Here is a 14515-nt window from a genome sequence, read left to right on the forward strand (position 1 = left end):
TGGTGTACTTCCTTGCCGCGCGCTTCCCCGTATCGTCCGCTCGGACACACCACTGGCGCTTGGGGTCGTCCCTCATGTCGGAGCTCCACATTCCGCCCCACATGGTGGCGTTCAGCGGAGGAATTGGACTCACCGACGGCGAGAAATAAAAAGGCGTATTGGGGAATCGCGGGGAATCACGACGGCGGAGGGATAGGGTTTCGATCCGTATCGATACCGCAAACCCGTACATATACCGCGTTAGTGGGGGGAGGTTGCGGCCACCATAAAATGTTTTACAGGCCGGACAAGTATACAGGCTCTGTTCTAGCAAAAAAAAAAAGGTCCGAGCCCGTATACTCGTCGGGATTTTGCGGGTTTGCTAGAAATGCTCTTAAATCGCGGGGAGGGCTCTAGACTATCCCAGTAAAAAAAAGTTATATTGTTTCTTAAATTTTCCGCCTGCTGTTTTTTCTCAAATTATTAAAAAAATTCCCTCGTCCCCTGTCCTCTCTGGCTCTCTCTCTCCCACCCCTCCGCGGAATCCCACTTCTACCCTTCCTCCCCTCCGCCCCCCTGTCCATGGCCTCCTCCTCCTCACCCTCCCCGCCTCTCGCCTCTCTCTCCCAGACAAACCCTAACCCTCACGCCGGCGCAGATCCTCGATCTGATCCCTCCATGCCCGCCGCCAGCGACGGCGACGGAGCCTCCCCCGCGTCGACGGAGCTGCAGGAGGAGGCCGAGCTGGCCGCGCCGGGGAAGGAGGAGCTGGAGCCCCCTACACCTGCCGAGGAGACCCCAACCCCTAGGAAGACGCGCCTGCCGCGCGCCTGCAACAGCAAGCCGAGGCTCCCTCCCCCGCCGCCGCTAGAACGGCCGCGTCGCCGAGCTGCAGCGGGTGCCGCCGCGGACGAGACGCCGCAATGCCGCGTGGTGACGCCGCTTGTGTCGGAGCCCGAAGCGCCCGCGGAGCTGGCACGGTGGCGGCTCCGCTGTATGTGGGAGCTCGGCTCCGTACTCAACTTCCTCCACGTGCGTGTCCCTTTTCTACCGTCATACCTCCAGCGGCCGGCAGCTCGGCGTACTGGGTTTGTTTCTTCGCTTAGGCTTCCAGAGCTTGGATTAGGGTTTGACGCGGCTGTAGCACTGTTTCTGGTGGCTTTAGGTGTTCCGCGCTTTGCTCAATATCACGGTGGAGCTCACGGCAGAGGATATCGAGGCGGCACTTATCACACCTAACGGTACTCTATACGATATTCACATGCCGCTGCTAAAGGTGAGCTCCTTGCTAACTCGGTTGTTAAGTTTTACATTTTTTTGTGGACCCCTTTCCCTCTCTTCTCTATCTTGGTTGGGATAAGTTCTGTAATTCTCAGTGTGCGGGAGTGCAGCAGGGTTCATTTTTGGTTCAGGATTAACACAAAATATGCTCTTCTGCTTGCAGGAAGTACAAGCTGTTCATTTTCTTTTTAAGGAAAATTTGGTTCCATGTGGGTCTAGGAATTTACTGCTAATCTTTAGTTTTTTTGCATTAACTATTTGAGCAAATGGTACAGTAGCAGCATGGCTGATGCCCGCTATTTCATTGCTGGAATATACTTCATTCATTGATTTACTAGAGTATATATGTATTCGATCACATGCTCTGTTTAGGCAATACATGTTGTTCAGCCAGCATCTCTAGGATTGGTTAGCATATTGAGTGCCTGTTACGCTCTTCCGCCTTTGATCTATCTTTTATGCTCAAGCAGTCACACAAACTATGCAAACATCTTCCCTGGATTCTCATGATTGTTGATCACATGTGCAGTCAATTCCCCCAATAACCCGCATGGCGATGGGGCGCGGAACCTGGGTAACCGTCCTATGTAGAAAACTAAGGGATTGGTGGCATTGGGTATATTACTGTGCTGCAAACAATTTAATGCCAGTATTGGTATTCCATTCAATTGATAAACTAACAGAGATCCAAACTGCAGGTTGCAGAAGGTGATCTACCAATAGTTGCATCACATGGGTTAGTCCTGTACATAAGAACTGCTTGATCAGACTTTCTGGTTCTGTCTTATCTTCATAGTTTTTCTAATTGTCCCATCTTGTGCAGAGCTGAAATTGAAATGTACAAGGAGCTTGAACCATCGACTCGTTTACTGATCTTGAAAGCGATATGTGACATACGTGTCGAGGTTCGTGCTAATTTTGTTACCATCCTAGGGAGGCAATGAAGTTTTTCAAAGTGCCAATCTTTTCAAATGTGCATTGCGGTAGAGAACTGTTACACCATTTTGATGTTGTATGTCTCACATGTGTTTTGTGCTGCGTATATCAATCTGAACTATGACTGACAGTTTCAACCGAGTTCCATTATGTTGATTCAGTTTGTTAGAAAGCTTATTTCACTTATAGATTAAAATACCAACAGTGCAATGTGACCAATTTTCGTCTGTTTTGGCATATATTATTAGAAGTTTAGAACTAAGAAGTTTGTAAATTTTTGCTGTCGATAAGGCATTCAGATGCTTGGCCAAAGACAATTCTTTAGCACTTCCCATTGTGGATTTCAGAAGCAGCAGCTGTTTATTCTAGTATATGAACTTGACAAAGTTAATGGACATTGTTACTCAGAAGGACACCTTTCGATATTTGGGGTCAATGCTGCAGAAGGATGGGGGTATTGATGAAGATGTGAACCATCGAATCAAAGCCGGATGGATGTAGTGTCGCCAAGCTTCTTGCATTCTCTGTGACAAGAGAGTGCCACAAAAGCTAAAAGGCAAGTTCTATAGGATGGCGGTTCGACCCGCAATGTTGTATGTCGCTGAGTGTTGGCCGACTAAAAGGCGACATGTTCAACAGTTAGGTGTGGCGGAGATGCGCATGTTGCGATGAATGTATGGCCACACGAGGAAGGATCGAGTCTGGAATGATGATATACGAGATAGAGTTGGGGTAGCACCAATTGAAGAGAAGCTTGTCCAATATCGTTTGAGATGGTTTGGACATATTCAACGCAGGCCTCCAGAAGCTCCAGTGCATAGCGGACGGCTAAAGCGTGCTGGTAATGTCAAGAGAGGTCGGGGTAGACCGAATTTGACATCGGAGGAGTCCGGAAAGAGAGATCTGAAGGATTGGAATATCACCAAAGAACTAGCCATGGACAGGGGTGTGTGGAAGCTTGCTATCCATGTGCCAGAACCATGAGTTGGTTGCGAGATCTTATGGGTTTCACCTCTAGTCTACCCCAACTTGTTTTGGACTGAAACAGCTTGGCAAGCGTAGTAGTAGTTGTTGTTGCTGCTGTAGTTGATGCTTATCACTACTGAAACAGCTTGGCAAGCATGAAATAATGTTCATGTGAAAATCTCAAATTAAAGAACAAAATATGCCTTTTTTATCTTGTTAACGCATTATGTTTTTTCTTGTTCTTTTAACCTTGTGGTGTTCATCTGCATAAAACTAAAGTACATATATTTTCCGCATGAAGGACATAACATGTGGAAGATTGACAATGGATTAAAAGGCAGACTTGGAACTGGATTAGCTTGTATGTCAAATGAGTAATTTAATTGGCATATTTGGGAAGTAAATATAGTTTTGTAGAGGGGAGGAACTCTGCAATAGATCTTGCGCTTTGTAATAGAAAATTGTAGTGAAGATAATTTATAGGTGCTGATTTTTGAGAAACACCATATGCCTGGTAGCATACAGTTAATTTCTCCATTCCTGTAGAAATTTAAAATAAAGGAGAACAGAGGCATAGGGATGTGTTTTATTGATACTTCCTATCTTTGTAAGGGATAATTGCAACCACAAGCTGTGAGTTCTATGCTATTTTTGATATGTTCGAAAGTAGGTTACAGTTTAGGTTTGAAGCTAGCTGCATTGCATGTCTTTTAAGTTGGGTGTGATGGCTGACTATTGCATTTTGCAGCAAGATGATATACGCAACTACATTGACACTTCCGTAAAGCGTGGTTACGACCTTTCTACCTTCCGTAAAGAACGAATTGGGGGAGATTCCCTTGGAATCTCATATTGGTGGGGTCAAATTTTTTCTTCCGTTTTTGGCGAAAAGCATTTTGAAAAAAATTCATCCTTCGGGTATTTATGTATGGTCCGTGCTAATCTAGTCATGCAAAACAGGTACGAAGATGATCCAATTCTTGGACATAGATTGTATCGTGAAATTAGACGAGTGGAACAGATGAAGAAGGAACCTGGGAAGAGATCGAAGGGAAAAAGAATTTCAACTCCTCCAGTTGTGTCATATCATTGGGAAACTGTTGCGTCCACTTTTGAAGAATTTGATGATGTTGCAGTAAGTTGAGTTCGTAATATATGCTCCATACAGTTAGTTGCTAAGTTGAACTTGGTATTCCTCCAACAATCCTAATTCTTTCCGCCAACAATACATGAGCATATCTTGAATCAAACATAAACATCATAGAGGTTTTATAACATGGAAGTGTTCTATGCCGTTATGATTAGGATAGTTGCTACTGACAGTTTACACTTGGTTCTGTTCACAAATTTGCCTACTCTATTTGTGTTATGGCTCCTTGATCTGATGTTGTAGCTTAGGCCGGCGAGGAGGCGGCGTGCACAGAACCAGGAGGGTAACAGGTAGAAGATAGAGAACAGGGATAGTGGAGATTTAACGTCATTGATTGCTTCCTCAAACTAACGTGACTGCCTCCTATTATATAGGATGGCTTTGCACGAAACATTATTTGAGCACAAAAAAGACTACCTCTTGTCTAATACGGACTCACCCTGTCCTGAAAACTGTTGCCTACAAACAGACTATATACCAATCGGGTATCAATCCTAACTTGGTATCATCATAGGGACTAGACTTAACCAGCTGGGCTCCGGGCTGTAGGTTAAGGCGGGCGCTAGGCACCAACCGGCTGTAGCTAGCCAGGAATCATTGCCCTGATGACTGTCTGATCCAGCGATATCGCTCGTTCGATTCGCGATACGTAGCATGACCCCAACCCCTGACGCTGGCACCACTGATGCTGCGATGCAGCATGGTTGCTTCGCCCCCGTGCGCACACATGGCATGGCCAGCGCAGCACCATTGCAGCACTGCCGGCACCCCATTCCGCTCGTCGCAGCACCACACCTCGTCTCCTTGCTCGGCTGACAGCTGTGAGCTGCCGATGGCAGCACCACTGTCGATTTACAGCACAACAGCACACGTTACCACCCCGTGCAGCACCGTCACGCAGCAACACATGCTACCGCCCATCGTATCACTGTTGCGCAGCTGCTGCCCCGCTGATGTCCTCGAAGCACCGGCGAGTTCCATGCGGCTGGAGCACTCGCCGCCTGCTTGTCTCACCCCCGACTTGTTCCTATAGCTGGCCAAATGGGCCGGTTTTTTCGGGCCGGCCCGTGAGCACGCCGGCACGGCCCGCTAAACGGGCCGGGCCCGGCACGAGGCACGCCCTGGGCCGTGCCTGGGCCTGGAGGCTTGGCACGCGGGCCGGCATGGCACGACCCGATTAAGTTTTTTTTTATTTTTTTATACATCTATATATGGCCCAACATGTAAAAATAGGCTAAAAAACGCTCAGTGCGTCAAATAATAGACTGAAAATATGTGGCCCACCGTGCTAAACGGGCCAACGTGCCGGCCCGTTTACTAACTGGGCCGTGCCTGGGCCTGAGGGCGCAGCACGCGGGCCGGCACGGCACGGCCCGTATAGTAATCGTGCCTTGGCGGGCCGTGCCGGGCCAGGCACGATTACGATGGGCCGGGCCGTGCCGGGCCGGCCCGTTTGGCTAGGTATGCTTGTTCCCTTGCAGTAGTTCGGAGAGCAGCGCCCCTGTCTCTGCAGCACCGCCGGCCTCGCAGTAGGAGTCGCAGGCTGTCGTTCGCAGCACTGCTTGTCTCGTAGTGCTGCTCCCTGCTTGTAGCACCCACGACCGTCTAGCAGCAGCTATCGCCGGCTCGCCGTGAAGTACCATGACGCTCCCGTCACAGCAGCCCTCTACCTATGCTCACAAGCTTGCTGCTTGCAGCATCGGGTGTTCCCGCTCGGTGCTGCGTTGCCACAGTTCGTTGCCGGCTTGTGCGTGCTTCCTCGCGGCCTTGCCTGTAGCCCTGGCTAGTGCCCCAGCTTGCAGCACACCGCTGCCCCTACACCCACTCCCACGCAGCACCTCCGGTCGCCTCATGCACAACATCGCGCCCATGGCTCTGCAACATCTGGGGGCCCTTTCAACGGTGAATCCGCAGCAAGGAAGAGGATGGAGCGGTGGTTGCTGCAGCACTTGCAATAGCGGCGTCGGTTCGGCGTGCTTCCATCACCAGATGGCCCCCCTTGCAGCAGCCATGGTGGCGGTGGCGTGTCTGTTGCAGCAACCATGTGTGGTGGTGGTTCGTGCTTGCAGCAGCGGGGTGGCCCCAAGCAGCATCGACGGCTGTGGCGTGCTGCGCCTGGTGGTTGCCTGCGAGATAGAGAAATGGATGGGCAGATGATGAGGATGGAAGACAATAGAGATAAGGCTGGCAATTCTGAAAGCTGTGACGTGTGGGATCCAGGACAGACCTGGCCCAGAACACACCTGGGCGGCATGGTTTGTCGTAAATGCTGGGAGCCAAGAGAGACCGGTTGGCGCCGCACGATCACACGAGATCCAGCGGTGCCCGAGGTGGCCGACGGGGCAACTGTGTAGTTGGTTGAAAAGCAATTTCCGTTGGTTAATCCCCATATAACATTTCTCCCTTGCGATACAGCTTGTCCTCGAGTTGAAATGAGGGAAATGCCTCCTTGAATTCTCCATTGGTTCCCATGTAGCATGGTGATCAGCTCGCCCTGGCCACTTAACAAGGATGCCAAGTGCCACGACGAAGTGAAGTCTGCAACACCTTCTCTGGAACAGGGAGAGCACACCCATCTTCAATGGGAGGAAGTGTCTGTGACTCCAAGTTGGACATGCGGGTGGCTAAATTGCAAGGTGCTGCTCCCGCACCTGTTGTTGGTGCTGGCGGGAACTTCCCACCTGTTGCTTCTGTTGCTTCTGCGGTTCTGCCAGTGTTCCATGCGGGACTCATGCATGGAACATTGCAGCATCCGGGTTTATGAACCTCCATCTTCAGAACTTGTCATGGTCTTTGATACCAAGGTGTTATGGCGCCTAGACCTGGAGTAGCTTCCGGACCGACCGGAGGCTGGCGAGGAGGCCCGTTGACGGCGGACAGTACCCGAAGGATAACAGGGAGGAGAGAGAGCATAGAGATAAGGGAGATTTAACTTTATTGATTGCCTCCTCAAACCAATGTGATTGCCTCCTATTGTATAGGATGGTCTTACAACACACGCTATTGGAGTACAAAAAAGGACTATGCCTCTTGTCAGGGTCTTGCCCTTGCGTAAAGACTGTCGCTTAAAAAAGACCATATAGCAATCAGGTACCAATCCTAACCATGCAGACGACTTAACCAGCTTGGTGCGGCTGTAGGTTAATCACCACATAGCAATTTGGTTATTATCTTATGCATATAGTAGTATTACCACAAGAAGTTGCGGCTAACAGTTTTTAATAGGGGCAGTGCTACGCGTCCGTCGGGTGATAAACCGATTAGATTGGCCGCCTCAGACGGCCATCAGATGCCGCTCGAAACAGCCGTCTGATCTACCGTTGCAGCCAACTGAGGACCTTTGCAACAGCGAGTTGCGCTCAGGGGCTTTGTAACAAGGACCTTGTTGCAAAGGTCTACCACACTGCTGCCCCGCCATGGCCTAAGCGCCTCGGCCATGGAGCTCCGCTGGCCACTGGAGTTGTCGCGCCTCCTCCGACTCAGCACCCCGACCAACTGCATCTACTCCAGCACAACGACGACGAGCTCTCACATCGGGCACTCCTCTGGAAATTTCTGCAACCGAAGCTATGTTTTTGGAACATGCATCGTGTTGCAATGCTTGGCCTCGTATACTCTAACATCGGGCCCTCCTCCGGCGCTTTCTGCAACCGAGGCTATGTTTTTGAAACAAGACCCCTGTTGCAGAAGAAAAAATATTCATCATTGAACCATTTTTTTTCTTTCTGAAACAAGACCTCAGTTGCAGAAACCTTCTGAAACTAGAGCATGTTGCTGAAAAAAACTTCACCACCGAACCCTTTTTTCTCTTTTCAAACAAGACCTCTGTTGCAAAAACCTTCTGAAACAATACGCTTGTTGGAAAAAAAAAGAACTAGCTGCATGGGACTTGTGGCCAGCACGAGCGCTCGATCAAGATCCATCTGACGGCTGCACAGGCGACAGACGCTGTGCGTGCATCAGCCGGCTGGAGGATAGCATTTTCCTTTTAATAGGGAGAAGAATGACGGAGACAGATTTTGATGTGCCTGCCAGTTCATAGTATGGATTGATCTACATGAGTACATAAAGCAGACACTAGATAGAAGAGAAAGCATGGGGTATTAAGTAAAACTTCTGGTCATGTCGAATAGAAAATAACATGACATACCTGCAGCGCGCTTTCTTATGTGACATTACTGCCGTATAAAACTGATTCCTAACATTTCTGAACTTGCCTGAAGTTGTTTTAAGCATCTCGAATATTGTGGCACCATCTCATATTCAGTTGTCAGCCCACGTGTTTTCATACTGTGTTAATGTTAGACAATATAAGGTGTGTAATTGTGTATATACCTTAATAATGTGCCAAGATTTACCTAATTGTGGGTACAGTTGACTAACTTCCATGGAGCTCAACAAAGTTAACTCAGAAGGAAATGTTGACATGGAATGTTAATCAGCTTCTATTTCTGAGTTAATTGTCATTGTTAATCTTATTATTCCCTTGTTGATTAGTTATAGTAACTTTTCTGTCTTGTCTTATTTAGGAAAAACTATTTTCTAGTCGGAACAGGACAGAGGTTTCCCTTGGCAAGAAGTTGAAGATTGAATATCTTCCAGAGATCGAAAAGATTCATAAAGTACATAGCTTGTTTAACTCAGCCTAATATTTTTGTTTTGCTAGCTGATAGCTGTTTTGAACCTGTTAATCACAACCATTTTATTGTACAGAAGAAGGAGAAGATGCTCAAAAAGCAACAGAGAGAAGCTCTCCTCCTCGATAGTTACTTGGCATCAGATATTACCACTGGTCGATCTCTTCGTGATAGAAAGCCTGTAACATATACTTTTGGTAAGTCCCCACTGAACTAAGCATTATTGTTTGTTCAGATCTAATTCTAAACTGTAAACATCACTCAAGTTGGAATCTGAATTGCCCGTCTTACACAGGATGGTGTTATCCCATTAATACATCTTCAGAATGCTGCTTAGCTAAAATTTCCTTATTGTTTTGAACACAGTGGCACTTCTTGTAGGGCCTGTTTGGGACTGCTCCACTCCACCAAAATCAGCTCCATTCCGCCAAATCTACTTTTGAGCAGCTCCACCCAGGAGTTGCAGCTTTACCATAGAGCAGTTTTTTCTGTTTGGCTTCGAGCTACCTCCAGCTTCAAGAATGGATAATTTTGGTGGAAACGATCGGGGGGGGGGGGGGGGGGGGGGGGGGGGGGGGGGGGGGGGGGCATGGGAGAAAACCCCGAAGGGGTATCCACTTACTGGTGGCAGTGGTGGGTAATTTCCCTCCAACTCCATGAGGACTTTTCTAACTAGAGTTTTTTGGAGCACTCCCTAAAAAGCTTTATGAAAAATAGGGAGTTGATCCAGTTTCTAGTTTTTTTGTGGAGTGGGGCATTGTGGAGCTGAATTTTTGGGAGTGGAGCAGTACTAAACAGTCCCGTAATAGGCATTCAGTTATTAAACTAGGGTATTTCCTTCACATTAGATGACCGATTTAATCTGCACCACTGACTGACTGTTCTGTCATTTACATCCCATGTCCTTTATGGAACCCCTAGGTGTATGGTGTAGGTATATCTTAGTAAATTTAGAGCATGTCCAACAGCTGCCCTAAAATAGGGCACTGAAAAACATTTTTATAGGAAACCTAAAAGTTATTTTAGGGCACCAAAAATTGTTCTTCTCCATCAGCTGCCCTAATATAGGGCACCATTGCTCCAACAGATGATGTAAAATAGGGCACCAACTATGTTTCTCTTCTCCACAATTGCATGCATATTGACACAAAATAATGTCAGATACATAAAAGCTTTTTGACTACATTATGTGTAACAAAACTGCATATGAAAACAACATATTCTCTAGTTGCACGCAAATGTAAATAAACTGCATTAATCAGAGCCAGCATCGCTCACCACAATGTCAAATACAATGGCGAATCAGCCTGCATATCCTCATACATGTCCAGAGAACAGCCACAGTTTACCAGATTGTGTGCTACCTGTTTCCTATTAGCAAAAATAAACCTACAAGCACACACAATTAGAAGCGTACACAACCTCAAGCGGAACAAGCGTACACAGCCACAAGCATACACAACCGGAAGCTCGGCATATTAGGGTTGAGGTTGCTACTGGAACCTCTGGATAACATTGAAGGTACTTGAGGAACACCTTCAGTTCAGCCATAAACATTGCAGACGTGATGATCGATCCGCACCATGTGCACGAGCCTGTGGGTGTGACCTGGAGCAGGTTCCTGGCGAGACCCATGGAGATGAGCCCGGCGCTGCAGCCCATCGTGGGAGGATTCGAGGTCGCAGGACGGTGGGATGAACGCGGTCAGGAACATGTGTACGGGCGGGAGCGCTCAGCCGGGCTAGCAAATCCTCAGGCCCTAGCTCCGACGCCTTCAGCAGGGCCGATGCAGTGAAGGGCACTGCCATTGGAAGGCCCGCTGGATGTGGCTGCCTTGCTGCAGCTGGCCTGGTATCGCCTGCCTCCGGGGGGGGGGGGGGGGGGGTCCATGGATCCGGCCAGCCAGCTCACCTTCTTCTCCCGGCCGCCTAACAGCCAGCCGGGCATGCCCGGCCACGGTGGCTCGGAGTGGGCGTAGAGCGCTTCCGCGGTGGCGGTGCTGGAGGACGTGGTCGGAGCTCAGGCATGGCGACGGAGGCAGATAGGAGGGCTGGCGGCGAATGAGGACGGGGCTGTGGCGCTCGCTGGCGCTAGGGCTGGCACGGGATCAGGCCTGGCCTCTCTTTCTCTCTTGCACGGCCTCGGTGGCACCCTCTAGCAGCGGCAGCCCTTGAGGCCGAATCCGACCGGATCCATGGTGGAGCTGCTGGATTCGAGGCCAAATCGATGGGAGAGGAGGCGGTGGCGGTCGCGGAGGAGAGGCGGAAGGGCGACATGAAACTTCTGGTTGGCAGTTGACGTGCGTGCGTTGGTGGATTTGTTTTGCGGCAGTGGGTAGGCTGCCTGTATATTTGCAGCACAAGTGGTCGCAGTTTTGGGCTGCCCAAGAAAATTTGCAGCACAAGATACATATAGGGCAGCTGTTGGAGCACCGTTTTTGGGTCAAAATGCCCTAAAAACTGTTTTTTGGGCAGCTGCCCTATTTTAGGGCTGCTGTTGGAGATGCTCCTATATGACTCTTTGTTTTCTTATCAGCAGCAAAGTAATGACAATGAGACAGCTCCTGAGAATGAGAATTAAAATTGAATCTGTGTTGGCTGCCTCAGATTAACCTGATTATATTTTTACTGGGGGTTGTCAGTAACCTCATTTGGTAAGCTTCAAGAATCAGAATTGATTGCTTTCCAAGAGTAATAGGTACTAGGTACTTGTTGGAAAGTGAGACTAGCATGTGGCGGAAATTGATCCTGTATGCCCTTGTGCACTGGTTTCCTCATGTTTGTTATGGCACCTAAAATATGTTCTGTCATATTGTTGTCATTTTACCCCGCTGTCGTTTGTTTGCTCGACTCAATATCTGTTCTAATTACAAGGTTTGACCTTTCTTACGATGCAGATGACTATGACCGCTCAATAAACGAAGCCATTAAAATAACGAAGTATGTGGATCATCTTTATTGCTTCATAAATTTCCTTTGGTAGGGGAATTCATGTTTTAGAGAGAAGAATTTTTTGGCATACTTATATGCTACACATTCTTGGACAGGAAAAGAGAAAACTCTGCCGAGCTTGTTACTACTCTCAATAGAAGGATGCTTATACCAAGACCAGAGTCATCAAGTAATGGCAAGTTAAATGACCCCTCTCTAGCCAATGAATTAGATGATGGAAATTCTTCAAAGTCGGATGACTACCAAGATAGTGATGGGGAACAAGAAAATGAAGCACTTGATCGCAGGTACATGTCTCACTGAACATTTGGTATATAGGAGTTAACCCAATGAAACTTGAGCCTAATATAGTTAATGCTTTCATTTGTAGTAACCGGCGCAGGAGAAGATCTCAGCGATACACACAAGATTTTGTTGAGGCTGTCTCGGATATTGATCCGAACTTTGACAGTGATGATGATATCATGGGAGAAGCGGTTTATGATGAGGAATATCTGAGAACTCGCAAACTGCAGAAGACATCAAGTGCTTCTGAAGAGGATGAAGAGTTCCGGTTGGAAGAGGATGTTGAAGATGACGATGAAGAAGAGGAAGAGGAGTTTTCTGCAGGCACCAGCGAAGATATAGAGGAGCCCCAGCGTCATAAAAAGTTGCGAAGTCAAAATGGCCGAGGTGCTAAGCTGAGATCTGTTGATGAAATCCAAACAGGTCTCAGACGCAGCAAGCGTTCTTCTCGTCCACGTATAAACTACCAGCAGTATGATTTTTCAGACACGGATGCAGAGGCGGGAAAGGCAGGTAAATCAGATGCATCAGACCCCGATGCCAACTCTGATGCAGAAAATGGTATGGAACTCTCGACATCAAGTCAAGGGCAACAGGAAGAAGAGGATGATGGCCCCGAGGAACTAAAAGTTAGTAATGGCAATAACGATAAAATGTCTGAAGACCATGCAGTGGCAGCAAATAAAGAGCAAAAGGAGGAGCAGCGGCAACTGCAGCCAGAGTCTGTAGAGAAGATGGATGCTCCCAGCAGGGAGAGTGGAAATGTTGGAAGAACATTCCTAGATCTAAACGAGCTTGCGCCTGGAGGTGGCTTTGACGAAGGCCCTAGCCTGGCAATGAAAGATGAGGACATGGATAACAGTTAGGAAATAAGTTGTGATAGATTCGAGTGTTAGGGATTGCTGTTTCGAGCAAGGTGTAAATGCGTGAAGTCATGGACCATGACAATCAATGGGCCTCTGATGAGATGTCGTGATATTTGGATGGCTCAGTTTGATTGTTAGTACATTGATGATTCACAGTGACAAAAGTGTGAGATTCCACCTGGAGGGGGGCTTCAGGGGCACCCATCCTCAAACATCATTTGAGCGCTTGGGAGGGGACGCCATGCTGACAAAGTTTACCATCCGCTTGTGTAAACTACATGAAGGCCGCGTGTTGATCAATTACTGCTGTATTATTGTTAGATTGATTGATTCTATCTTGTGGTCGAGAATGTAGGATATAAATTTTATTGCCTAGCCTTGGGCATGATGCTGCTGCTGTGTGGGGCATCACAGCAGTATTTCGCAGGGAGCAAAACTTGTACAAGTTAGTTGTCCGCTGGTCGGCATCTGAGCTACTCTTTTCCACGTGTAGTATGTGGCTCGAGTCTAAGCATGAGCTGTAGGTTTGTATTTATAATACTGCATGTGACTACCTGATTAGTTTGGCAAAATCTGTGCAGCTGACTTCTATTTCCCGGTCAAAGTCCTTGTAGTATTACTATTATTTTGATGGAATTTGCGTTGTGTTCTTCCGACGAATTGACGAGGGGAGAAAATGCACGATACTTAAATCATTAACTGCATTTATACCTCGCAGAGAACTCTACTCCCACGGAGTGTCTACTCTCAGTGAATGAGCATCGCTTGAAGCCTGAAATAAATCTAGACGAAGGCTGAAATAAATTTAGAAATAATGCGAGTACCAATGTTGTCAGGATTTGAACTTTGGTGGCTTGAAGATATTGCTGTCCTCCTAACCATTCAACCACAAGGTTGATTCGCTGATGGCCTGAAGATACTACTGTCCTCCTAACCGTTCAACCACAAGGTTGATTCGTGACGTACTCTGGTGGCTTGCGGATACCGTCCTCCTAGCCATTCAACCACAAGGTTGATTCGTGGAGTGGAGCCATTTACGTTGTGCTTTGATTCTTGGCCTCCTGTTGTGACAGTTGCAACAGAGTATTGGAGGAACAGACGTAAGCTTCAGTGAAGCCGAAGATATAGACTAATTCAATGTTGCTTTAATAGTTTCGTGGTTGTAATTATACACACGCAGACATATGCATACATCAACTGCCTACATCCCTACTGAACTATCTTGGTCGCGTCGTTCCTTTATCTTTTAAAAGAATCTGGACCCATTGTCAATATAACAAAACTTACATCGAGGTCTCTGGATCACCAAACAACCACTCCCACCACCAGAATGAGCCACCGCAGCTTCGCTGTCATTGCTAAGGGGCCTCTCACCACGTCGTCTTCCAACCTAATGGGTCAGACGTCCTAGGCCAATTCGGACAGCCCATGGCGATTGCAAGGAATATATAGAAGTCTTGACGT

At 47.9% G+C, this 14515-nt stretch overlaps 1 protein-coding gene across 1 annotated transcript; it reads left to right on the forward strand.

Moving 5' to 3' along the window:
• The first annotated feature begins 512 nt into the window (after nucleotides 1-512).
• Nucleotides 513-13642, forward strand: LOC125536867 (DDT domain-containing protein DDR4-like). The gene is made up of 12 exons (XM_048700145.1): nucleotides 513-1011; nucleotides 1145-1255; nucleotides 1790-1876; nucleotides 1959-1996; nucleotides 2084-2165; nucleotides 3911-4017; nucleotides 4123-4297; nucleotides 8842-8934; nucleotides 9026-9146; nucleotides 11846-11888; nucleotides 11996-12187; nucleotides 12271-13642. The coding sequence occupies exons 1-12, from the start codon at nucleotides 562-564 to the stop codon at nucleotides 13049-13051; spliced, it is 2280 nt and encodes a 759-aa protein (XP_048556102.1). The 5' UTR covers nucleotides 513-561; the 3' UTR covers nucleotides 13052-13642.
• Nucleotides 13643-14515: the final 873 nt, after the last annotated feature.

This window comes from Triticum urartu, chromosome 2, assembly GCF_003073215.2.
Source record: "Triticum urartu cultivar G1812 chromosome 2, Tu2.1, whole genome shotgun sequence".
NCBI classification, from domain to species: domain Eukaryota; kingdom Viridiplantae; phylum Streptophyta; class Magnoliopsida; order Poales; family Poaceae; genus Triticum; species Triticum urartu.